The 26,707-nt window shown below is 41.6% G+C and overlaps 1 protein-coding gene across 3 annotated transcripts in view; it reads left to right on the forward strand.

The window, feature by feature from the left end:
• Positions 1–26,707, forward strand: part of GRIN2B (glutamate ionotropic receptor NMDA type subunit 2B) — a 203,290-nt gene that overhangs the window by 171,773 nt on the left and 4,810 nt on the right. For all 3 annotated transcript variants that reach the window (XM_052669472.1, XM_052669473.1, XM_052669474.1), the window contains 6 exons: positions 353–506; positions 2,052–2,177; positions 5,175–5,404; positions 20,745–20,905; positions 22,995–23,182; positions 25,151–25,389. In XM_052669472.1, the coding sequence (XP_052525432.1) occupies positions 353–506; positions 2,052–2,177; positions 5,175–5,404; positions 20,745–20,905; positions 22,995–23,182; positions 25,151–25,389 (1,098 nt within the window). The remainder of the gene's footprint in view (positions 1–352; positions 507–2,051; positions 2,178–5,174; positions 5,405–20,744; positions 20,906–22,994; positions 23,183–25,150; positions 25,390–26,707) is intronic.

Genomic DNA, 26,707 nt, shown 5'->3' on the forward strand with positions numbered 1-26,707 from the left:
AAGAATGAAATAAGACTTTGCAGTGTTAGAAGGAGGAGAAAGCAAGGACAGAAAAATGAGATAAGACATCTTCTCAGTGGATGATGTGTTTATCCTAAGACCTCTGCGGATTTATTTTTTATACACATAGCAGCTTTGAGGGGAAGATAAATGTCTATAGATTCCCTGAAAGAAGAAGGTGTCCTGATGAAAGATTAGAAAGGAGAAATGATAGAAACAATATAGGGAATGGGATTAGAGGAGTGAAAGAACTGCACGGATAGGCAGAATGGTGAGAAGGGACACGCTCATGATGCTTGAGTAGGGCTGGCCCTGGGTCTGTGTGTGTGAAATCTTCTTTTCTTTTCTCTAGGTCGTCACCAAGCGGGCCTATATGGCTGTGGGATCCCTCACAATTAACGAGGAAAGATCAGAAGTAGTGGATTTCTCTGTGCCCTTCATTGAGACGGGAATCAGCGTCATGGTGTCACGTAGCAATGGAACTGTCTCACCTTCTGCCTTCTTAGGTATCATTTTAATCTAAAATTAAAATTTAGTCCAGTGTTCATAAAAAATTAGGTGAAGGTTACTTGTGATTCTGAAAGTTCCTTTTTAGGAATACCTGTGAGACTGGTATGTAAAAATAAACTGTGATGTTTTAGTTCTTAATCCCAAGCAAGCAAAATCCGGGCAAATGCAAATAGGCACTGCCTAGAAGTTCCAAGGCATTTCTCAGTAATCCTAGCAAAGAATGGGCTCCTCGGGGTTGCCATCTACCCTACAGCATGTGGTATCCCAGTGACTCAGCTAATGGCATGTTCAAGGAGTGTAGGCCAGAAAAAAAAAAATGATTCAAACATTATAGCTGGTAAGCCAGCGTATACTTCTTAGCGATGACAATTAGCAATAAATGGCTGTACTTTCAGAGACATTATTTGTAAAGATTTTAACTCAGTCCTCACTTGTCAGAGACACTGGAGGAAGTTAGATATCTAACAGAACTTGAAGGGTCGAGCCATCAGTTCTTTGCTGACACTGCATCCCAATAAAACGGTTTCTGTTGTTCTTCAGTGCAGGAGGGTAGTTGGAGAATGCAGAAATATTACTGCATTTCCCAGTGTCTTCCTAGTATCTACTGTTTGGCTTTACAAAATGCTTTATGATGCAGCAAACATGCTACATGAGTTACATAATTACTGTCTCCTCTCTGCCAGGAACCTGGGAACACTTATAAACAGAAGTAATTTTATATGGATAATTTTTTTTCCCCAAACTTCTTCAAGAAGTTGTTTCATTAGTACTCACTCTTCATCAGTTTTTGCCATTAGCCAAGGAAAATTGGCTTCCAACTTTCCATCAGTATTACCTGGGGTGTGTAAAAAAAATAAGAAAATAAACACAACATTTTTTAATTGCAATTAAATTGAGATTGGAAAATTGACTGTAATGTGGGCCAGAGTTCTAGGTTTCCTTAATCTGGTACAGTCCCATCTTTATCTCTTCAGGCTTGGAGGTGGAGAAAACTGGCAAAGATCAAACAACTGCAGAATGGAAACACTTAACAATTCTAGAATGAGCCAGTGTTTCAATTGCTGCAAGAATAGAATAGCTGAGAAACTACTATCACTAGGGCTGAACCTCAGAAATTTGGAGATGCTCTTTGGCTCAGTAGCATCTTGAAAGTTGGATGCTCGTCTGAAACTCTGCCAGTTCTGTTTCATTTTCCCCACTCTCTCCAGATGGTGCTGGAGGACTTCCTGGGAACAGTCTTTTATCAATGCATTTTATTTTATCAATGCGTGTCACAGTGGCTGCGTGTGGTTCCAAATGGAGCCGTGTGTCACAGATGTGGCTGTAAGAATGAATGTAGTCATTACAGAAAAAGAAACAATGCTTCTACCAAATCAGGAATGTTTTTCAGATTAGGGTTGAAGGCTTTACCATGACTTCTGTTTCTCCCAAGCCCATTTTGCCACACACGCTCATTGGGGTGCTCCGGAAGGCAAAGAAAGGAAGGGTAAGGTGGCTGCTTTGTATCAAGCCTTTCAGCATGGGTTTCTTTTCCTCTCCAGAGCCATTCAGTGCTGACGTATGGGTGATGATGTTTGTGATGCTGCTTATCATCTCTGCAGTGGCCGTCTTTGTCTTCGAGTACTTCAGCCCTGTGGGCTATAATCGGTGCCTTGCTGATGGCAGAGGTAAGGGAAGCCACTCCTTGCCACAGTCCTCTCTTGCTTTCAATCCTGGATCCTTCATTACTGGCATTTCCTTCGCTTAAATGTGATACAGATCTAGTCCACTCTAAAAGGTGCTTAAAGAGGGCAGGGAGGGAGGCGGAAAACATCTCTGTAGCAAACAGATGTGTATAATGGATAATTTGCTTGGCTCAGGAGACTGAGCTGTGATGCTTTCATCTCTAAAGCAAACGCTAGCTCCAATCATTTCTTATGAAGGGGATAGGGATCCTGGTAGCTGGTGCTGGCAGTGCCTACAGAGCTGCTCTCTCTGAGGCAATCAGAGGGCTCTCCATTTTCAATCTGCCCTTCAGTGCTACATCTCTTAGGAGAGCAAGCAGCGCTGCTGGCCTCCCAATGTAGTGCCGTACTCCAGAGCCCACATCTGTCAGCTGGGCATCACCCTCTCCAGATTGGCTCTCTGGCTTGCCAAAGCCAGCTGTGAAAATGAGAAGCTCATTTTTTCTGGGACTGGGCAAGCAATTATATTGTAAAGACAGTAGGAAAGATAGGAATGAGTGACTTAACTCTCTGGTTCTGATCTTCAGGAGACAGTTAAAGAAAGGATGGATAAAACAACTTGAGAGGCAGAATTTTTTCGTTTAGTGGTATAAGGACAATTAGCAAGTTGAGCCTGTTGTCACCTCTTTATTTCATGCCCTAACAAATCGGCACTTTAAACCTTTCCGGAACTTATTGGTCAGTTGAGAGTGGTAGGATTGTGAGTTTTTAGTAAATGCATTCATTTGCTCCCAATTTGTTACTTTGAGTGAATGTAAGGGACATTAAAATAATCCAGTTCCAATACCCTGCCATGGGCGAGGATACCTTCCATAGATCAGGTTGGAAAAAAAAAAGCGCGTTTATAGAAATGCAAGCAGAACCACATATATGGGGAAGTGAAGAACTTTTTTTTCTTGTGATGGAACCATGGGGTACCTTCATGGCAACACAGATCTTTGGATTCAAGTAAATACTGATAAACCTGTGAGTCTCCTGGGAGGTATTAATACAGATGTGGAACTGGAAGCAGTTTTTAATATAGGTATGCAGTTGTACAGTTATTAAGTTAGGTGAACTGTAGCTGGAGTATCAACATTTCTGAGTAATCATGAATGGTACTGCACCATCAGGAAGATATTATCCCTGACATACATAACACAGAGATGTAGAAAGCAGCCTGTGGAGGCTGAAATGCCTCTTTGGTAATGAATACTGTTGCTAATGTTATTTTGGCTGCATTCAAATAGTCTACAGTAGTATTAATCTGCTCCTAGATCTGTATTTTCTCTTTAAGGATACCTTTCTCCAAGTTAGGTGAGCATGTCCTAATCTAGCCTCCAACCACACTGATTTGTTGTTCTTGGGCCACTCCAAGTTTGAAATGTCATTCCTGGACATCCTGGTATGGATTAGAGACTCCCGTTGCTGTCTTGATTTGTGGCTCAAAGCAAATGGGGTGACTGGTGAACAGAAGATAATAGCAAAGAACTTCTTGAGATTTCCTTACCGATTACAGTTCCCACTGATGTTTCACATGGCTTGTACTTGTGTCTTAGGGCAAGTCCATACCTATACCTTGAAGTACTGTATCTTACAGACACATGATTCAGGCATCTCACTCATTTAGTAAAGAGGAATTAAAAGTTACCACTCCAACATGTAAGATGCAAGGAGTGTCAAACCAATTTCTTACACCAATTTCTTTCTCCTTGCATCTAGAGGCTCCAGTTTTGCCAGATGATGATTCTACTTAGAACTTAATGTGCAATTCCCAGATTACACAATGAGCCCCTTGCACTTTTCAGCTGCATTAAGGGCACACACAGTTTGTGCCTTCAGATGATCCATACTTTTCCCTGTTCAGTGCTTTGAAGAGAAGTCATCAATTGACTTTCTTCCCTTCTGTTTCTCTGCTGGAGCCAACCTTAATCACAGGCAGCAGCACTCGGCTCCCACCTTCCCAAGGGAGGACATGAAGCATGGGATGCTAAACCAAATGGTTGCAGAGCCAGGGTAGCACCATCAGAAAAGTGACAGGCAGTACTTGAATTGTGCCAGAGAATCTTCTCCCAGGAGAATCTTCTCAGTGCCTGAAGTACGATCTTTTGAGTAATTCCAGCTGCAGTCTCAATGACAGTTCCTCTTGTGCTCAATTTGAGCATATGTTTTGGTTCCCACTAATGGAACCTACATATGCCAGGGATGTGGGACTGCTGAGAGCCAGACAGGATTTCACAAGGTTTCAAGCATGGTGTTTCATGAGCATGCTTGGCTTTTGGGCTATGTGTGAGCTTTTACTCTGAAAAGTGAATAAGGGGAAAATATCAGCTTTGTAAACATTGGATTTGTTCTTGAGGCTGCTGATCTTCCTGAGAGAGACCAAAGTATATGTTATGTAGCTTAGATGCAGTACATGGAGACGAACTGGGTCCTTCTCTGTCTCATGTAACATAAGCAGACTCAGTAACCAAACACTCTTGCAGATGCATTTGCAGACTCTTGTTATTTCAGATGATGCTCTTTCTTGCACCTATACAAGTGCAGTGAAGGCCATATTTTGCACAGATGTATGGTAGGAGTTTAGGAACAAAACCACTGTTAAACAACTAGAAATGAGGGTAGAGTTCTTCTGAGAAAACTATTTCTGGTGACTATACTTGAACTGAAATGGAGTGTTCTACATTTTCTAATCAGGTACAAAAAAGCCCTTATATAAACCTTCACTGGAAATCTTTGGGACAGAATGAATACAGAAGCCTGAGGACATTTTAGAAAATCACTTTTCAGGGTCATGCTTTGCTTAGATATAGTGTCATGAATACAGGGGAGCATAGCTATGGACATTCATCTCACAGGAATAGATACTAACCTTAACTCTGAAGTCATGTATGTAAAGAGAAATGCAGACTGCTTGCTCTGAGATGCTCACTGTGGAATCTTGTTTCTCAATCACTCTAGAGCCAGGAGGTCCCTCTTTCACCATTGGCAAAGCTATCTGGTTGCTGTGGGGGCTGGTGTTCAACAACTCTGTGCCAGTGCAGAATCCCAAAGGTACCACTAGCAAGATCATGGTGTCAGTGTGGGCCTTCTTTGCTGTCATCTTCCTGGCCAGCTACACTGCCAATCTGGCTGCCTTCATGATCCAAGAGGAATATGTTGACCAGGTGTCCGGCTTGAGCGACAAAAAGGTAATGGATCCCCCTAGAGCAGCCTTCTTCACAGAAGAGGTTGTATTGCTCTTTCTTCTCTTACTGCTAAAATACTAAGACTTTTTCAGTTGCAGCATTACTGTAGTCCCTGGTTTAAATAGCACAACTGTTCTTCACTGGTATTCAGTTCAAATTTTACACATTTTAAGCATTTCAGGAGTGAATTATGGAAACAAAACTGATCTGTGCTTGCTTGCATGATCCCAAACTACACCTTGATTGGCAGCAAGAAATGAATTAATGCTGCTTTGAAGGTGATGTGTATAATGGCTGCAACCCGTTTTTTCAGGATGAAGTAATTTGTCTGTGTGGGAACTGTGACTACTGTGCTAGCAAATATGATCTGTTAGTTTATTCTGGGGACAACTTCTGCCTATGGGGGTATATCAGCTTGGCTTTGATGGTTTACTATTGCTTGCATTTTAAGTTAGACTGTCATTTTTTCAAGGCCTTTGGAGGCTTAGCACAAAAAATCATTCCCTCTTTCACTGTGTTTCACTGCCTTGTTTACATGCGGTGCATTTTGTACTCACAGAGCATTTGCTTTTGCTAGGCTTTGCGCACTGAGGATTTTGAGGAGATTGCTCATGCATGCAGGTTAGCGCTGTCTGGCTCATGAGGGTCTGAAGCTGTGTGCACTGCTTTATTTTTGTTTTGTTGCAAGGTTACTCACAAAGAATTGAATTCTGTGAGTCTCGACTGCCCATACTGTATTTGTTACTCAGTCACTGGGTCTTCTTTAGGGGTCATGTCATTGTCAGGCAGCCACGTAGCAACAGGTCACATACGCTGCTATTGGAGATAACAGCAAAAAGAGGAATGTGTGTGTTGATTTGCTACTACTGGTCTGGTTATAGTTACTGTCACTTTAGTGCCCCTTGACAGTCTAGAAATAAACTGTGGTCGGTCCCCCTGTGTACACAGTGTCATGTGCATCAGGCTAGGAATTCTGTGGTGGATTTGTTTCTAAGAGGTTTTTTCATTGGCTTTTTTTTCCTTTCTAGATGTTTCTGTTTTCTCCCTGGAAAGAAATATGACAGAATAATACAACCCATGCAGAGGTGCTCCTGTTATTTGTTTTCATTCCAACCTCAATTTGTTCCACAGTGTCTCACATTTGCAGTATTCTGTGTTGAGGAGGGGGTGAGGAGGATGCTCTTCTGTTAGGTGGAGGTTGTTGCACAGGCTCCTGAGAAGCCGTGGATTCTCTCAGGTTGAAAGGCACTGTTCAAAACCAACCAGCCCTACCAGAGTTAACATTAGTTTGTCACCATTAAGTTTTCAACTGTCTGAACTAAATGGGGTAGTTCATACCTCTGATCTATTGTTTCAGACTGTGCATAGGCTCATGGAGAGAGCTATGCTTAGGCTCATAGAGATAGCTATGCTTTCTTTCTCATGTTTTTCAAAACACTCTCCATACCTGCAGAGATATGTGTGTGAAATATCAATTGAAGTGGTAGTTCCTGGAGCTTCATAGAGCCTTTGGATGTAGGTTTCTAGCCTTATTTTGATCGATATCACTGTAGGGCTGCTTATGTGTATTGGATTAAGGTCATTTTCTTCTGCTTTTCTTTGCTTACTTACCTGTATTTGCTTTTGATATCCTAAAGCATGCACTGTTTTTCTTGGGGAAGAGAAAGGCCATAGTACATACTGAAGTGGCTGTGATACGCCTCAAACACAGCTGCTAGGGCAAGTGCAGCATATGGGCAAAATTATGATCTACCAGAGCATCTGGAACCAGATGAAAATTGGCTATTAAAAATGAAGGCCAACTGCTGTGTCTTGAGAATAGACAAGTGGGAAAAACTCCATCCAAAAGGGTGAGTAAGAGATTGATCTGCTGGACTTATGGACTTCCACTCTGTGTATGCAGAAGCTCTGCAGAATTTGAGACCAGCCACCCAGGTACCCAAGCCCTGCTTCAGGATGACCTGGTTTGGGAGGAATTCTCTCTTCTGAATTTCTTCTTTTCTCCTTCTTCTGAAGTCTGCACAGTGCTTGCAACCCCCTCAGTACACATACCCTGGAGATGGAGTTGTGCTGTGCTCTTCCTCCCTTCTCCTGCCAGCTTAAATTAGTCAGTTCAGATTTACAAAGGAGGCAGTTGCTGACCTGTGCTGGTTGGCTAAGAGGGATGGCTTAAGTTTTTAGGCTCTTACCTCCATTGTGACTGCTGATATCATCCACAGCAGAACTGAGGCAGATCAGCTCCTGGCCTTCTATAGCCGATATGGGCAGCTGTGTCCAGCACAAGGAGTCACACAGAATGGAATCCAAGCTGATGGACGAAGATCTAGATACTTAAAGGATATCATTCCTCCTTATCTAGAAACAGAATCTGCTTGCATGACAGTACCTGAGGAAAACAGAACTCCAGAGCAGCCAAAATGCCAGATGCACTCCCAAAATCCATTACTATGCCTGGTGGGGGAATGCTCATCAAAGTCAAGCTGGCTCCTGCCTGCAACACCCACCCAGAGATCTCTAGATCAGTAGACAGTAGACAGTGTGGTCCTTGCTTAGAAAGAGCTGAGAGGGGCCTATGTCTGTTGACCTGCTACGTCCCTAGAAGTGAGGGCTGAATCATTCCAGCTGTCTGAGGACTTGGAAGGTGTCTTGGCTGTTTCCCAGCATTTCTGTACAAGTGACATGCAGGACAGGGACTAATGTCATGTCCTTGCTGTGCTGCAGGGATGCTTGAGCAGACCTGCTCGAGCAGGGACCTCTATGCTAGGGTGGTAGGTAGTACGGTGGGTGACTGTGCTGAGCTTCATGGCCATTTCTGCTCTGTCTCCTGGCCCTGAGGGTGTGTTTGGGTGATGCTCACCATGCACAGTGCTGCCTGTTTGTTGTCAGCTGGCTTAAAATCGGTGCCAGAGCTGAGCCAGGAATCCACAGTTAGCACGTTAATCCTCATGGCTGCTTAAATCACATGTCAAACTGGCTCCTACAGCTGTTGTAGACATGGCAGAGTCAGGGAGGAGAAACTTGCTCCTCCTGGAGAGCAGCTCTGATCCTGCAAGACCTGGTCAAGAGCTGATCTGAGGCCTGCCCTCATCACCCCCCTGTGCAACAGTGAGGCTGATTATGAGCCTGGCTGCCTCTGGGGACCACCATGTCCCTCCTGCAAATGGCTGGCCAGCAAGATGGCCTGTCACAGGTTGCTGCAGCCAGCGCACGCGCCTGGTTTCATCTGACTGCAATCAGGAGATATAACCCAATTTCCTATAATGGGAGAGCTTCAGACTCGTTAGAGAAACAAGTGCCTGCGGTATTTTAGTCTAACGAAGGCAATAAATACAGGAAAGATTATATAAATGAGCTAACGTGTGAAATAATCTAATAGCTATACATAATTTCCATTCATATACAGTAATAATAGAATAAAAGCAAATGTGGACAGCCAGCAGGGCATTTAAATAAAATAATTTAGAATGCAGTAGGTTAATAATAATAAAAAAAAAAAACACTACCAGTGCCTATAAATTAGTTGGAAATGCCAAAGAGGCTAATAAAGTATCAGAATGGTAATTTTGTAATTGACATAAAAAGGAGAGAAATGGATTTCTGTATGCCTGCAAATTAATATAGATTGCTGCAATTTCACATGTGTTTAACTTATTTGCTTCTTAAGATATTAATGAAACGTTGAGACAAAGAACTTATTTCTATGAAGCCTAGGTCAGCTATTTTTTGTTGTGTTTGTTTGTTTGTTTTTTGTTTGTTTTTTTTTTTTTGTTTTTCCCAATGAATATCCATTATTTCCAGAAAAAAAATGAAGTTTTAGAGTTGAAACTGGCCAAAATCTGGTATTTGCCAAAGTAGATCATTTTAGTGTACTTGAAACAAAGTATTTTGATTGGTAACTCTGATGTGTATTTTTGATTTATTTTCTACAGGCTTTAATCATAAAATAGACCTACATTTAAGAAAAGGATTTTTTTTTTTTTTTTTTTTTTCTGTAATGAAGGAAAGAGTTAATTGAAAGACAAGGCAACACGTTATCCTGAAGTGAATGAAAATTTCAGGTGGACACAAAGCAAAAATCTCACTAAAAAAAAAAAAAAAAAAAAAAAAAAAAAAAAAAAAAAAAAAAAAACCAGTACCCTGCAAAGATGAATCTGCTTTATTTCTGCAGTAATAGGTGCTTGGCCATGAAACTGAAAAATGAATTATTTTCTACATTCTGCTGTGCAGCACATTAAATGTAAATTATACAAGGATCCCAATATGCAGAACACTTAAGCATGTGCTTAACTTTGCGCTCATGAGTGGAGACATTAAAGTCAATGGGCTATTATTCACATGATTGAAGTTAAGTGTCTTTCTGAGCTTTTTTACAACAAATACTTGCTCTGGAGAAGGCTAGGATAAATTCAGAGCAGGTACCTTCGTCTGAAATTTTCTGAGGAGACCATAAGTGGGGCTCAGTGTAGCACCCTGAAAGGTGTGCTAGAGGAGTGGGTGTCTAATTAGTTGGCTTGGAGGCAGCACAAACTTTCCTCAGGATTAAGCAGTTACTGTCAGTGAATATTTGTGGTTTCACGGATTTCTTGCATGACACAAAGGAAGTTTTATGTGGCAATGTCCAAAAGGACAAAATATTTAACCCTCTCAACAGCAGTATTATTTTTGTTATGTGGAGACCTATATGGAGATTACAAGCTAGCTAGATGCGAGCAAGGCCATGCCACTTCCAACCTAGTTATTTTGTGATAAATCAGAAACTATCTTCAATATGGGTAGAGTCCTGGCCTGGAGCACACCTTATATAGACAAAAATTAAAGAAATCATGCCCCCATAAAGTTGATTCTCTTCCACAGTGCTTCTCTGGTGGAGACATCTTCCTGTAAATGAGCTGAACTGCATTCAGTTCTTTGTTTCGAGATGACCTTTGTATATAACATTCACAGTACTGACTAGTGCGTGATATAACAAACACTGGTTCACAGTGAAGTGCGGAAAATTCAGACCTCTGAAAGTCTGAAGTTTTGTGCCTTGGTATCTGATTACTTCTCTGTATTTGTTCACAATCATCAGTTCCTAAAGAATGATATTTATATAGAAATAGTATATAATGCAGTATATTTCTGTATAATTACATATTATTTGAATATCTTCATATTAATAAACAGGAACAACTTATTGTGTCATAATGCATCTTTATAATCAATGACATTTATTGTGTACATAAATTTGAACTCAGATTTTTTTTACAATCATAGATGGGTCCATTTATTATAGATTTAATCATCCTGCCTTGTTCAGCTTGGCATGATCTTTACGCTCTGTGAGATCCTTTCAACAAACCTCCATGCCCATGTACTGAAAAGGGATTCAGTAGTTTCATGGCTATAAATGTTTAAAGTCAGTTGGTTTTCAAGTGTGTTTTTTCTCTCCCCCCTCTTCAGTCCTACTTTCTTTGTCATTCTCCCTCTTGCTCAAGCTCAGCACTGTATAGTGCTGAGCAGCGAGAAGGCTGTGCTATGCCTTAGCCTTGGCTCAGCCTCTCAGGATTCTCAGTTTTCTGTCGATCTGGAGGGATTTAGCAGCAGTAAAACTTGTAATGGGACTCTTAAAGATTAGTGGCACTTAAAATAACATTTAGTTGGGAACTTGAGTGAGGTACAATGCAAGAGAAGTGGATACACAAAGGAAGTCCATAGGCCAAATCCATCCTTGCTGGGAAGGGAGGAATGTAACATGACACTGTTGGCTTTGCCCTCATTTCAAGTGGGAGTTTCTGCAGGGGAGAGGGTGGTGAGCTACAGAGCTCCTGCACTGTCCTCAGCTTCCAGCTTTTGCATTTCTCCTTGCATTTCCAGGGTCTCAGCCACCGACAGCTTTTCTTTTTCATCTTCCTCCTCACCAGCTCCCACAGCTGGCCCTTTGGAGGCACTGGGCAAACTTGGTTGCTTCTGTGCTAATTGCTTGGCAGCCTGGAAAATGTCGTCTTCAGAGAATTGCGTAACAGGGAGAGGGAGGAGGGAAGCAAAGGATTGTCCTGCTTCTCGCTTCGGTGTAAGTCAGCAGAGAGAGAAGCGATGAATATTTTTATTTATTATTTATATAGTGCCATAAATGTACTTGGCCCTCTGCAGTCAAATAAAACACAGTGGCCCTGCCGCCACGATTTGGCAGCCTGAGTGGGGAGAGCTGGCTTCCTTCATTTGAATGATCAGGGATGAAATGCTGGTAGGGTAAGAATGGGAAGATGAGATCTACAGGATTAAAAATACACAACAGCCGCCTACCTCCCTCTGCATTCCCACAAATTTCATTGCTTTCGCCTAGCGACTGAAATGTTTGAAATTATATGTACATACTTGGAAAATATTTGGCACTCTATATCTTGCATTTACCTGGTGGAAAGGAGCCTTGGTTCCCCCACAGCCTTTGGCTATTCAAGGTCAAATCTCCCCTGGTCTCAATAGCCCAGCAGGCTTATTTCAGGTCCTCCAGCTCCAGGAGCCCAAGACACACAAGGACATGATGTGGCTTTCGTTTCTCTGCTATTGTCCACTCATTAGTAGGAAACAGCTTTCTGTAGCAAGCTAAAGGGAAGCATTATCTCCCGCCTCTGAGTTGGGGCTAGGATGCTTCTATTGCCCTGCCTCGAGTGCCATGCTTTTTGCTTTACCTCCTTGACTATAAAGGTTCTTAAGAAACTACACTAATGTGATTGTTTTTTTTGCTTTGTTTTGTTTTGTTTTCTAATTATTTGGCCCCAGTGAAGTCTTCAAGAAGTTTGCCACATGTGGGCAGGGTTCCATTGTCCTGACCAGGGGTTGTTACCCATGTACAAGTTGCTAAAACCAACTGGCTGCTATTTGTACTTGCCAGATAGGAGCTCTGACTTGCCTGAAAGGAGATGAAAAATGGGATTCCTCTCTCACCAAACTACAGCCTCTGAATTTCTCAGAAAGCTTCATAAACTGTTAACCAGCTGTCTCATATGCAAACAAAGCAGATTTCAAACTCTTCTACGTATGTAGCTGCCATTTCTCTCAAAGTCTTTTTTATCAGTCAATTTTCTCCTCTCAGTGAACACTTCAGTGGTATTAACATGAGCATACTAACCAGCACCTTCTGCCTCACTCATTTCTGTTTTGCGCTTGCCTGGAATTATTCAGAATATGCATTTTGACCTGTTGTGTTTGACTTCCAAGGAAGCAGACTTCCAACAACATAACATGATTTGATTTGGGATAAAAGGCTATCTATCTCCAGTCTCTACGTACATGCAAGCAAAATTGTGCTGTAGCTAATATCACATAGCCGACTTAATTGCAACAGATAAGACTGTGTTCACATAATACCACACCTACTAGTGTTATGGCTATGCAAGGAGATGTGTGGTAGTGGTTCCACTATGGATGGTGCTCTCTGGTCAGACTTTATAGACACCTAACAGTGTGACAGATGTGAAACCTATAGCTTTCCAAATGTGTACCAAGGAAGTTTTAAAGCCTTAGTGTTATCTTTCATGCTGCACAGGTTCTGCATAATGGTCACACGCTGGGCAGCTGCATAGAACAGTCCCTAGAGATGCCTGTTTTTTGTGGTAGAAGGTGGTCTGATCCTAGAATGGCCCCTTGGCCTGCTGTGCCTGTAAGGCCTGGGTCAGCAGTAGGACGTGCACATGTAGGTCTGGACGTCCACATGTAGGTGGAGGAAGTAGGACCCCTGAAATACCATCTGTTAGGGATAAGGCTGCACTGTCTGAGGTTTGCAATCTTTGCTCTGTGCTGAAGCACAAGGCAGGTCTGCACAGAGCAATCCAGCTTGCAAAGAGTCTGCACAGTCCTACTGTGTGCATTGCTCTGGCAATAACTGCATGTGATGGCGGCTTCTTCCACCAATTGGGTCCTTGCTTTCATCTCAGTTATTTTACAAGGACAACTATTTTTAAAGTTGCTATATCTGTACTCCTTTCTTTTGCTTTCACCTACCCCCACCCCTCACACCTCTGCATTGTCCCGAGGTTGCTCTGTTTCCTTCCCTGGCCCACAGTTTCACCACCAGACATTTGTAGACATTTTTTTCTTTTTTTTCTGTGGTTCTGACCCACCCTACATCTTCCTTTAAAACTGGCTTTAATTTAATTCTTTTCCAACTTTGCTGCCGTCAGCTGCAGTAACTGATAACTCCTTTCTCAGACTTATCTAGAGGAATTCATGGGTGAAAGTGCTATGCAAAACAAGACCAGAGAATTTAAAACATCACAGGATATTTAACAATAAGATAAACCACAAAATCAAGGTCTGAGGGCACTCAAGGATTTTTTGTGCCCTTCCAAAACTGAGTTACTGAGTTGAACTGGATTTTATACTGTTCATTCTTTTTTTTTTTTTTTTTTTTTTTCCAATTGTTTATAAATCAAGGTGTGCTGTTTGACTTGTGGAGACAAGAAAGTGGTGTTTTGCCACTGCAGTCCTAGGGTTGATTTCTTCCATGGGGCCTGACAGTTGGGGATTGCTGATGAGGTTATAGGATTCTGAGCTGTGAGGAGTCTCAGCTACTGCTGAGGCAGTGGAGGGTCATGTTATGAGGGGATGCAGAAGAAGAGGAGAAATTGGAGGTAGGAGAAAAGGAAGGTCTGAAAAGTTGTGGTCAGTTGAGAGAGGCTGTAAGTTATATGTTGGTAGTAAAAGCAATGTCAGTAATGTCAAAGCTAGGTGACTGCAGAGGGAAGAAGGATGCTTTAGGAGTGAAGCTAGAGAAGCATCTGTCCAAGAGATTCATGAGTAATAGAAGAAAGAGCAGCACAGTCTCTTTAGTCTGCTGTCCTCACAGATTATTGTACCATTGCTATGACTTAGGTTTGAAGTATGCCTTTGCAGTTGTGCTGGCACAATCCTAGCTGGGAAGCTGTTGTAGCAGTGTAAAAGTACCCTGTACCAACATACCAATAGACCACATGCCACACTGTGAATCTATAAATCACCTTCTCTACCAGGACAGGTGACAGAGCACAATTATGTGGAAGTGCCTATGTGTGTCGTCAAGCTGGACAAAGAAAGAATACAGAAGCCCTGCAGGTGGTGCTGGGAATTCTGATTGACATTCTAGAAACAAACTGATCACTGACTATGTGTGAATTGGGACACAGTTACAGCTTTGAAAACCTTGCAAACTGCAAATGATAAGAGTATAGAACAGAGGGGAAAAGTTATAATATAGAGGAGCACTGAGGAGGGTGATAATGAGCATTACCTCTTACTAGCAACGCCTTTATTTCCTTGGCTTTTTGTTGCTGTGAGCTTTTAGAATGTAATGTCCTCTCAACATTTTGGGGTCCTGATCAAATTGTTTTTGGTGCAGCAGAGGCTGGGAGCATGTCCACCAACCAAAGGCAAGTCAAGAAAAGATCTACCAGATGCAATCAAAAGACAGCACTAAGAACATCTGGAAGTGTAGATAACATAGTTAACAAAAAAAGATTGAGAAATTGGGAGAACTGGGCTTCTTTATCCTCAACATGGGGAAGAAACAGCTCAAGAGTCTTCAAAAGCATAAATGTCACCTTCAAAGAGGAAAAGACTATTCTGATTTCTCTGTCTATGGTGAAGATAACAGAAAATAGTACTGGTCTTGCAGCAGAAGGGCTTCAGTTCAGACAATTGGAAGAGCTTCCCAGGAGCAAAGCCCTGGGGTAGATAGCTCAGGGAATGGCGAGTGTCCAGTGGTGGCCATCTTCCTCTGAAGGCTGGATGAAGAGCTGTCAGGAATGGTGATATTTAAGAGAGCCTTACCAGAGAAAAAAAGACATCTTCTCAAGGCCAGATACAGCTCTGTTATTTTGAGGCTTTGTTCATTGTGTGGTTTGGAGGACAGCACTGATGTATTTGGGGGACATGAAAAGGACAAGACTCCTCTCTTTGAGAGTCACTGATTAGCTATAAAGGTTTGTTTCTTGGCTGAAACAGAAGAAACATGGCAGGTGAGGCAAGACATGCTGCTGTCCACAAGTGGTCTGTCAAGATTTAAATGAGTGAAAATCATTGGCCTAGCCTTAACAAGTTCTGACTGAAACTCCTGTGCAAACATCCCGACTGGACTCTCAGGCAGTGAAGAAAGTTGCAAGCTGACTGCAGTGATGTACAGCTGAACCAGAGGGGACAGTCAAGGATGTTTGGGCAATGCAGAAAAATTGTGCTAAAATTATTCACTCAGGCATGGACTATGCTTTTCTAGCCTTCTGTCACTAAATCTTACATTACAGTTCACTAATAAATGCCATATTTTAAAGAGATATTTGGCTTGTATTGCAACAGATATCTGCTGGTTGTAAGGATGCCAAAATAGCAAGTAGATTGCTGCTTAGAGATGCCTGTGCAAAAAGTTTTGAATGATACCCCAACGGACAAATTCAAGAGAGTAGTGGGCACTTCAGACCATATGCTACCCACAGCTTCTGTCTACCTATGCTTTTCGTGGGCAGAACTGTCCTGGGGACCAGATGGTTTAGTGGCTGGATTCACTTGTGCAGATGTAGATGTCTAGAGCCAATACAGCTGCACTAGAGTATCCAGAATCCCCTCAGGTGGTTGGTCCTGGTACAGGGGTATGGGGGACCTGCTTGCAGGTTGAAATTCTGTAGGGCATTTCAAATGGTTAGGCAGCGTGTAATGTGGGTCCAAGGTCTTTTAGGCTAGCAGGCAACAGAGAACTGAACCTGGGGACCTTATTCTAGAGAGTTGGAGCTTCAAGCAGTAGAAAACTGAGGTTTGGGCCTTAGAAAATGAAAGGAACTTTCACAAAGAAGCTGTATATATCTAAGATACTACACATAAACCCACTTATACAACATTTTAGATGCTCATATATTATGCAGCATGAAATTATTTTTGTTAAAAAGTATAAAAGTAGATCAAGTGATAAAAAAGCCTTTTTGCTGTAAGACCTGCTGAGTTTGGGAATCTGCATTCAATGCTATTGGCAAACACTCTACAGCGTAAACAGAGCCTACATTAGGCAGATAAATAAGTGCAGATGTGCTTTTCTGTAGGAGCCATTTGGTGATAGACAAAATCTTTAAAAAAAATTCTCATCAAATTAATTGTGGCCAATTAGACATAACCCCTTCCCCTCATTCCTGAATGCTCTCCAATCCCGGCTGCCTGAATGGGAAGAGCTCCTATCACCTGTTTCATTATGCAGATTGATATTCGAACATCTGAGAACAATGCTGCTTTCTGCACGGCACGGCTCCAAATTGCTAATGAAACAGCTCTGCCAGACAAGTCACTTAAACCCACTCTCTCTGCTGCTGCTGACAGCTCTCATGGAGAGATGCGGGGGGAGCAGGAAAGGGGCTCTCCACTCAGGATGTGCTAATAGCCCCCAGCCTGTGTGTTTATTGCTCTCCAGAGCAGTAAGATCTCTGCTTTCTGACTCTGAGAGGTAACTTCTTCAAAGCTGTAGTCCGATTTGGGCTTAATCCTGCTTGATTTCAATTTATTGACTGAGGGGTTGAAGAGGTGGGCAGCCTCCAAGGACATTCCCAAAGCTGCCTTCTGGCTTGCCCTTCAGGCATGCTTGGTGTCTGCTTCCCGCCCCCAGGTCAGACAGGGAAAGGACCCATCTGCAGCTTCCACCTCCCTGCTAAATTTGATGTGAAGCCAGCTGTCTCAGGGATCTTCTTTCACGGTTGAGAGACTGTCACGTCACCTTGTGTATAAGGGGAGCATCTCACAACTGAGATCCCATGGTGAGCAAATGGGAGGCTGCAGCTGGGGTGCACCTCCAGCCAGTATTCCTTGGGTACAGGGCTGCAGCCAAGCTCCTCGGGTTTCCTTGCAAGCAAGGTGCATTCGAGGGAGGTAGAAACAGGTAGAGGTGAGGTAGGGCTTCTAGGTGTGCAGACCCTGCTTGCCCCTCCCTGTGACTCTCTGCAGCTATGTTTGCTTAGCAATCAGTGCAGTTGCTTATCTTCCCTTCCTCTGTCTGTTTTGTTTTTATTTTTATTATTTTTTTGGCCAGAGCCTCACGTGGCTCCTGTTTTCAGATGCCTAGGGCAAAGCAGTTGTGACTTATGGCTCTGGCAGGGGTAATGATTACATGAAATGATGTGAGAGCTCTCTCATTAATCTAAATTCAGACCATTTCTGTCAATATCTTCAGTTAATTCCTTTATCAATATTTACTGAAGCCTTCAGATTACTTCTGCATTGACTGTCTCTGTGTAATAGCACCTGCATTGTGCCTCTGCTTCTGTCTCACTTATCTCAGACTCCTCCTAGGCCAGTCTGCCAAAGCGTCCTTGCTTCCTGAGGCTGACATCTTTGGGCTGGACCCACTCTCCCAGCCCTTTGGAAAAGCCGTATGAATGTCTTTCATTACTAAACTCTTTGACAGCAGTGCCAATTAACCTTATTCATTATGTGTCTTCTATAGTTCTTGCACAGAAATTCCTCCACCTCATTGCAATGAGAGAACACCTTCCCCGTCAATCCCTATATTTTCCCATTCATGGGCATGTTTACAGCTTTTCTTGCTCCTTTGCTATGAGTTGTGTGGGGCATAAGAAAGCTCAGAAAGACACAGCCATTTATGGCTCTGGAGAGTTCTTCCATCTCTAGTCTGAGCTGTGCCCATGTGCTGCCAAGCAGTAAGTACAAGGAATTTTCAGCTACTATTTCCTGATGGACAGTTGTATGCCAGTACCAGTATTAGTCCTTAAATGTGGAGAAACAGCTGCTTATCTCTGGCTTCATGGACTGTGGAGTCATTTAGGCATCAATTTTTTAAAACTTTGCAAACACAAACCCAGGAGGCTGAAGATGAGTATGTGTGCTCCTCTTAGACATGCAAGCTAAAGATCTCCGTTGTGAGTCCCATGTGGATCCTCTCCAACTGTTCCCTGTCTTGTTGTCCACCACTCTGTGGTTAAAGTATGTGCACATATGGGTGTGTGAAGAAGAATTTGCATTTGCAGATCTGTTCTGACTGAGGAATTAACAGAGAGTGAGGAATGATAAGCTAACATGCAGTGCAGTATAGTGCATGGGTTTGCAGAAGCCAGCAACCTGCCTTTTTTTTCTCTGGAAGCATGCTTTTCCAGTTGCTAGAAACAGTCCTTTTCCTCAAAGGAAAGTTTTCATTCATTTATTGTTTGCCCAAAATGTTAAAAATTAAATACAGAACATTTTACCCCTGGCTGGCTGGTGCTAATGGGGGGACCTGGAACTTGGGGAAAATGAAGGGTTGTTCAGAGGAGGGGTTATTTTCCTTGTCACAGGTCTGCCTGACTCTGTAGTCCCTTTTTGCTCCAGTTCATGGCCAGTGTTGGAAGCAGACAAATCTAGAGATTTCATCACTAGGGATGGAGGGAGAAGGAATAAAATGGTTGTTGGATGTAGCCTCTCCTTCCCTTAGTATTTTGTGAGCCCCGAGAGAAGCTCTCCTAGCTGATGCCTTTCCAAAGGGCTTGCTGAAGTTGAATATTTATCTGGCCTGCCTGCTGCTTGCCCTGCTGGCTTTCCTGTGTGGGAGGGCTCTTTGTGGATGGGGGCTTCCTATTCTGCCCAAAAGTTTGGGTTCTGCAGCCTCTAAAGAGACAAGCTGCCCACTTTGGAAGCTCCGGTTTCAGCATGTCAGGAGAGAAACTGTATTCCTTCAGCCTGGAATGGCTTGTGATGGGTCTCCTAAACTGCTGCTATAACCAGCTTGGTGAGAAAGAAATTTTTTTTTAATGCTGCAGTGATTTTTCTCCCATCAAAATTTGCTTTCAGTACAGGTTTTGATAGCTTTGAATTTGTCTTCATCCCTTGAGAGTGTGACAGGTTTCTAAAAGGCACCTTACTGCCTATTTTGTGCTATATGAAACCTCTCTTTTTTTTTGGTGATATGACAATCTGTGTTTCAAGAAACATATCTGATATTTCCTACCAGCTTAAAGCAGCAGGGCATGTACTCTATCTCACACGCATATATGTACATATGAACCAGTCCATTCCCTCCACCTGAATATGAGGTGTGATTCCCTGCATAGCTGATGAGTTGATTTAGAGAAATAGATGCAATAAATTCCTTTTGGTGATGTGAAATGTGCTGTCAGCCTACCCACAGGTATAAGTCCTTGTTGACCTTGTTCCTGAAATGCTCCGAATGAGTACTCTGCTTTAGTAGCTTTGGACTCCTCAGCTGCGTCCTCAGCTGCTCCTCAGCAGGTTTCAGACTAGCTTTGAGCAGAACTTAATAGCTAGACCTGACTGCTTTTGAAGGTATAGCTATAGACGGTAGCCACATTTCCACCACAGAAGACAGCAGTGCATGATAGATGTGGCAGGAGAACTGTTACTGTTAAATGGGTTTGGCTTGATATCATGTTATTAGCATGCTTCTTAAGATTATCCAAATATACGGTCACATTTGAGAGCCCCAGACTAGCACTGTTTGATGTATTAAGAGGTGAGGGAGCCTTCCATCCAGCTGATCTTTGCATCTTTTCTTTTACTGCCTATTCAGTTCTTGGCTTACAATTCTGTGCCGCTTTCCATCTACTGGTTTTAGGGGTTTTAAGCAGTCTTGATAATTGACAGTCTAAATTTTACTGCTCATAAAACTCCAGAGAGCATTGATTATGACTTGAGTTAAGCAAGTGGCATATAAAATCTCACAGCCTTGCAGCTGTAGGAGAATGTTATGATGAATGTATTTCTTGGGAGCAGCAAAAGGTTTTGAGCATTCTGCCAGCTCTGTTCTGGGCATCAAATGTTACTAGTGACTTGTAACCACTAATAGAATTTCATTTGGGACATTTGCCCAAAAGTTTGAAAGCTGATCCTTTATTTGGTGAAGTGGGTGGGAGCTGTTTGGAGTGGCATCTCTCCTCATTAATTGCTTTTTTACTTTAGTCAGAATCAGGAAATGCAAAGGCGTCAATAAAATGGAAATAGATACTTAGAAACTAAATCACACTATGTGGGTAAAATTCACATTGATTTTATTGAAAAGCTTTATTTGACCATGTTGCAAAGATGTTGTTACCCTTTTTTTTTTCCTTTTTGTTTTTACTTATATCTAAACTCCTTTTAGTTTTTGATCATGTATGTACTTTATCCACAGTGGACAAAAGACCAGATTGCTCATTTTACTTCTTGGACAATAACAGGAAATGTTTGTCTTTGAAAACAGTGAAATATGGTATCTTTTCAATAATGTGTTCCATCTGATAGTAAAATAAAATCAGAATTACATTCTGTGTTGCAATGGGCACAGCGTCTCTAAAGAGAGTGTGTTCTCCCATGCAGATGACTGCTTCTTGATGGATGATTGTGAGAAATGTTTTTTTTTCTGTTTCTGCAGTTCCAGAAACCCAATGATTTCTCACCCCCTTTCCGCTTTGGGACAGTTCCCAATGGCAGCACAGAAAGGAACATTCGCAACAACTATCCTGAAATGCACAGCTACATGGTGAAGTTCAATCAGAGGGGAGTGGATGATGCCCTATTCTCGTTGAAGACTGGGTGAGGATTTCTTCTTCCAAACTTACTAGCTGACTTCTTTGAGTGATTGGGAAATCTTTCTGGGGTTTGGAAAATGAGCATCCATTATCATTGCATGATTAAAAGTATACCTAGACCACATACAACACAGGAGAATATTTCTGTGAGTCCCTTAGCCTTTTTTCTTATTATTCACTTCTGTATAAGTGTTTCTGGTTTTGCAATACTTATAGAACTATTTTGGGGGAAAAAAAAACAAAACCAACAGATCGCCTGTACCTTTATGTATGTTAGCATTATGTGCATTAGTCCCAAACACCTTGCTTCAGCAAGCTGTTTCATGCTCATGCGTCCTTACGTATGCACAATAAAAGCTCACTGTCCTCTATGGGCAAAGATTTTTTGAGAACATTTGCATTGTCATCTGGAAATTCCTTTGCTTTCTTTCTTTCTGTGTGTAAAAGATTATGTTAATCAGGAAGCTGAAGGAATCCTTGTCAGACTAATCCCACTCCAGTGTATCACTAGCTAATACAGTGTAATGGAAGGTGTGCTTGAAGCAAATAGTTTGCAAGTAGTCCTTCTCTCTGGAATATTTTAGTGTCAAGAGCTGACAAAGCTGCTGTTTGAATATTAAGAAAGTGTATTGAATAGGAGCGTCTCCTTGGGTAATTTGGGAAATGTGGGAAAAATCATTAGCAGAAAGTATCTTTGAACATCTCACTCTATTTTAATAGCAATGAATTTGTAGAGGAGCTAACTTAAAACCTCTATTAGTCTTTGTAAGCCTTTGTCCCTTATAATTAAAGGCCTCCTCCCAGAAATGCCCACTGTGGTTGTCAGAACCCAGCCCTAGTGAAATGAAACAACACCTTCTCACTTACAACGTCACACTGTCGTGAGAAAGTTCATTCCAAACCACGAGCAAAGATGTTCAGCCAATTTAATTACTAGATTGACTGACTATTCCTAAACCTGTTTGCCAGGTTCAGAGGCACATAGCCCATCATAAATTATTGGACCGTTCTTGGATGCCATCCTGGGGAGGTACATTTGCCAGTAGTCATCATCCAGGAAATAAATATGCTTTCTTCTGGAAATATATAGATGAAACAGAGCTCATCGCTTGTGGTGTATGTCATCCTGGCTTTGTATCAACCCTTGGATGGCCGTCCCCATGGATATGCACTTAAACTGAGATAATCACTATACTGGCAGTATATGTTCAGGTGGCGTACTGAAAAGGTAGTGTGGGTGTGAGAATTTGTAAGTAGAAGGTCTTCAGTCTTTTATTGGAAAGAGCTTCATTTCAGATCTAGTGGGAGGATTTACTCATTGGCTGTCTCTGGTTGTATAGAAGATGCAGTCCCCTGAGACTACACCTAAGCCCAAAATCAATTTGTTGAGGTAAGAAGGTTCTCATCAGTCTGTTGTGCTGTCTGCCCATTCCAGCCTATAATGGGCATTTCACTGTGTTGAAACAGACCCTTTTTTGTGGTTTTCAGCTAAGTAGTCTTTACCAAAGAGCTACTTAGCACAGTAAGCCATAAAGCTGTTATCATGGCCACTTGACATTGGTAAAGATCTGGTAGCACTTTTCACAGTAACTAAGGAGTTACAGTGGCCTGGCTACATTTAATTTGAAATTAATATATATTTTACTCCAGCACTTTGAATTAGTGAAAATCTTTACTGCAAGCCTTGCTACGCTGTCTAATATTGATATATTTTATGAAGTATTTTAGGTTCTTTTCAGATGAAAGGTAGTGCAGTAACATAAGCTATTCTTAGGACTATAGATCTCCTGGACTTTTTCTTCATTCATTTTTATCTTGCACTATGTTTGTCTTCCAGATTTCCTTTCAGTACAAAAACGACAACTATGAAAGAGTCAGAGAGAAATAGACAGATCTCATTTATAATCTAGTTTCACCTGTAAACAGATTCTAGGATCAGATTTTAGTTAACTCTGAAGGAAGTGAAGATGCAACCTATTGAACTCTATCTGGAAGAGGTTAATTTCTGCCTTAATTATCAGAGAACACCTTTGCACTCATACAGATTGTATTTTCTCTGTGCTATACACTTCTTGTTTCTTGCACCTGTGCAGGAAGTTGGATGCTTTCATTTATGATGCAGCAGTGCTGAATTACATGGCTGGCAGAGATGAAGGCTGCAAATTGGTGACAATTGGGAGTGGGAAAGTGTTCGCCTCCACTGGCTATGGAATTGCCATACAGAAGGACTCAGGTTGGAAGCGCCAGGTTGATCTTGCTATTCTACAGCTTTTTGGAGATGGTAAGTGTCAAGAAAAAGAAGAGGTGGAATTTTCCTAAGAAATAATAAGTTTTACATGTACAGAATAATGTTCCATCTCCCTAGCTGGTGTTTCAGATCCACACTGAGAACAGGAAATTATCAAAAGGGTTTGTTCGAGATGTTGTGCCAGAAATGTGCAGAATGTCACCTGTTCTATACTGTTGATGCAGGATATCATCAAAAGCAATTTCAAAGGCATTAGTGGTTTCATACAATCAGCTCAGATGTGTGTATGAGCAGTATCTTGTGAGAAGAATGTTGTGTGAAATCAAGTTTTGTTTTGTGAACTTTTCGCTACCTTAGGAGTTTTGCCATGAGCAAACCCACAAACAATGCTGGGCTTTCCATTGTTGCCTCATACTTAATTCTAGACAGGATCAACCTATGCAGAGTGTAGAGAAAAAAAAAAAGCTGATTGTATCTGGATGAAAAAAATTAATTCATATTCCCCTAAATCTCATAAACCAACCAAACAACCAAACAAGCAAGGAAGAATTTGAGACTCGGAAGTTTTTAATCAGAACATTATAGTTACCTCATTTATCTTGTCGGTAACAGAGAAAGAGTTGTTATCAAAAAAGATACTCATGGGGCAAGAAATTCTTTTTAGAAAACATTTTCCCAGTTTTCTCTTTCTATGCTATATATTACACTTTCCTGAGTTCTTTTTTTTTTTTTTAAAAAAAAAGAAAAGTAAAATTCTCAGGCAATTTTATTTATAAGCTTTTTTTTTTTTTTTTTTTTTTTTTTGAAATCTGAAAATAACGTATGACGTAGTAAATATGAAAAGAACAAAGCTCTGATATGCTTCATCAGAATATTGGCCACCTGACAGTTAGGGTGCTTTGTCTCCTGAATAGCCTAATGAGTGTTGTTTCAGAACAAAACATAAGATCTCCATAATGCTTTTAAGAATGTGCTGTGATGCCATATAAGCATACAGATTTTTTTTCCCTGCCACCAGATTGAATGCTGAAAATATGAAATAGTAACTTCCATAGCAGCATGAAAAAAATTATCAACCTGTAAAATTAGTTTGTTTCTGGATGTCTCAGTATGTGCATATGTATGTGTGTGGCTTTCTTCTCCTGAAAAAAACATAATGAGAGGAAGTGGGGTATGAAATTAGACTACTGAACATTTGTTTCTAGCCAATACAAATTAGTAATATTTTTCATTGGTCAGAGGGCTTGGAATTGTCACATTTGGACAAAATTGAAAGGAAGAAAAGCAGGTAAAAATGCAAAAATATTTTAGGGAACATTGCCCCTCACTTTAATGAGCTGTAGATATGATGGAAACAAATTAAAAAATCAGACATTTTGATGTAAAAAAAAAAAAATCAGCATTTTGAATTTTATGCTGGCAGTGTTTTCATTTAAAAATGACTCATTTCTCTTTAACAGTATCAGTCACTAATTTTCCCTTTTGTTGACTTACTATGAAAGTGCAAGTTTGTGAGCTGAGGTCTTCAGTTATGTGGTGGACAGCTTGTTGTTCAGGAAATTATAGTAAATAGCTGTAGATGGTTGTGTTGTACAGTACAGATTTTTGTGCCTAACATCTGTCTGTGCAAAAATCCTATTGCCTTCCCTGTGACTAATTGCATCTATCCCTATTACAAGAACAGTCTGATATGCTTCTTGTTTTCAGACTACCTCAGCATGAGATCCATAGGCAGATATTAGGAAGAAATTCTTTACTGTGAGGGTGGTGAGACACAGGAGTAGGTTGCCCAGTGAGGTTGTGGATGCCCCCTCCCTGGAGGCATTCAAGGCCAGACTAGATAGAGCTTTGAGCAACCTCATCTAGTTGGGGGAGTGTCCCTGCCTATAGCAGGGGGGTTGGAACAGGATGGTCTTAAAGATCCCTTCCAACCCAAGCCCTTCTATGATACTATGATTGCAGTGCTGGCTAACATGTTTATTTTCTTCTCTGTCTTTAAAGGGGAGATGGAGGAGCTGGAAGCACTGTGGCTCACTGGCATTTGTCACAATGAGAAGAATGAGGTTATGAGCAGCCAGTTGGATATAGATAACATGGCAGGTGTCTTCTACATGCTGGGAGCAGCTATGGCCCTCAGTCTCATCACCTTCATCTGTGAACATCTCTTCTACTGGCAGTTCCGCCACTGCTTCATGGGTGTCTGCTCTGGCAAGCCTGGCGTGGTTTTCTCCATCAGTAGGGTAAGTGTTGTTAGCTAGCGGAGAGAAAAAAGGTCAGTCAGAATTTATTCAGGTGGTTGCAGGTACTGTCAATGGGGAAATCCACCCAGACTGTCAAACACACAGATATTACAGAGAGATGATCTGCAGTGTGAAGCCTGCTGCCTTTCCTGTGTTAATGTAGCAAGAGCATTTACTGTTCTTCTGTCATCTCTGGTCTCTGCCTCATTGTGGTCATGGAAATGGTAATTTCATATGGAACTGAAAATGCAGTATGGAAAGAAGCGATCTGTAATTGTCTCCTCCTTCTCAGTGAGTTGTAAGCAGGCCAGGTCTGGGGACAATAAGTAATGTTGTTTAACACGGCTAGAAATTCAGGAGTTTCTCATTGTCTTCTGTGTTACATCTGTCCATGTGTTTACTGGATTTGTTCTATCATGGACGTTCAGAAATCCCTAACCGCAAGCCCTGCACTAAGCCATGCAGAAATCCTTCTAGAGAGGATGACCACATGAACTTAGCAATTTCTCTATGCAAATCTGCCTTAGGGGATAGTATTTACATTTCAAGTAGATTCTAGTAATGTCTGAGTCATCTTCCTGCTATTATTGTAGATAGCAGTGTCCCATTTGGAACTTCTCTTTCTTCTTTCTGTTACTGGTCTGATCTCTTGATCTCTTCTGAAGTGAGGTCAAATCTCAACATTTTTGACCTCAGTATCTCTTGTAACAGAGTTAACTTTGATTGTACAAGGACTATATAATTGCAGTATAAAATACTGTTGAGAAAAAATGACAAAGCCTTTGAGTGTTGGGACACAATCTCCCTTCTTTGTCATTAGTTTTTAACCTGCTTTAGTCTGGAGATGAGGTAGGGGACTGTATTTGGTGATTGTTAACTGAATACAAATCTTTTCAGTCTGGAGTTATCTGTTAGACCTGGCCCAGGTTGGTGGAAAGTCTGAAAAAAGTTAATCAACTGCTGGCTGCTGAAAAAACCATGGTAACATGATGTGATGGTGTCCATTTCACTATTGACATTAATCAGCATGCTCCATTTGGTAGGAATAAATGGGAATAAATGAACCTCTTTCCTTCTGCTCCTTGGGGTAATCCTTGCAAACAGTCTTACCATGGTTGAAATAAGCTAGTGGAGAATGTGGAGGAATCAGGCACTTCTGCTGTCTGATTTGAGGTTGAATAGAGGACTTTCAGAGATGTCAATTTGGAGCCTGTTATCACTGCTAAATTCAATAGAATGCAATTAAATATTCTATTGTACCATACGCAACGAAATGCAAAAGGACTAAATACCTGTTCATCAGTCCTACACTCTCTGT

Source organism: Tympanuchus pallidicinctus, unplaced genomic scaffold (genome assembly GCF_026119805.1).
Source record: "Tympanuchus pallidicinctus isolate F22 unplaced genomic scaffold, pur_lepc_1.0 scaffold8, whole genome shotgun sequence".
Classification (NCBI taxonomy): Eukaryota; Metazoa; Chordata; class Aves; order Galliformes; family Phasianidae; genus Tympanuchus; species Tympanuchus pallidicinctus.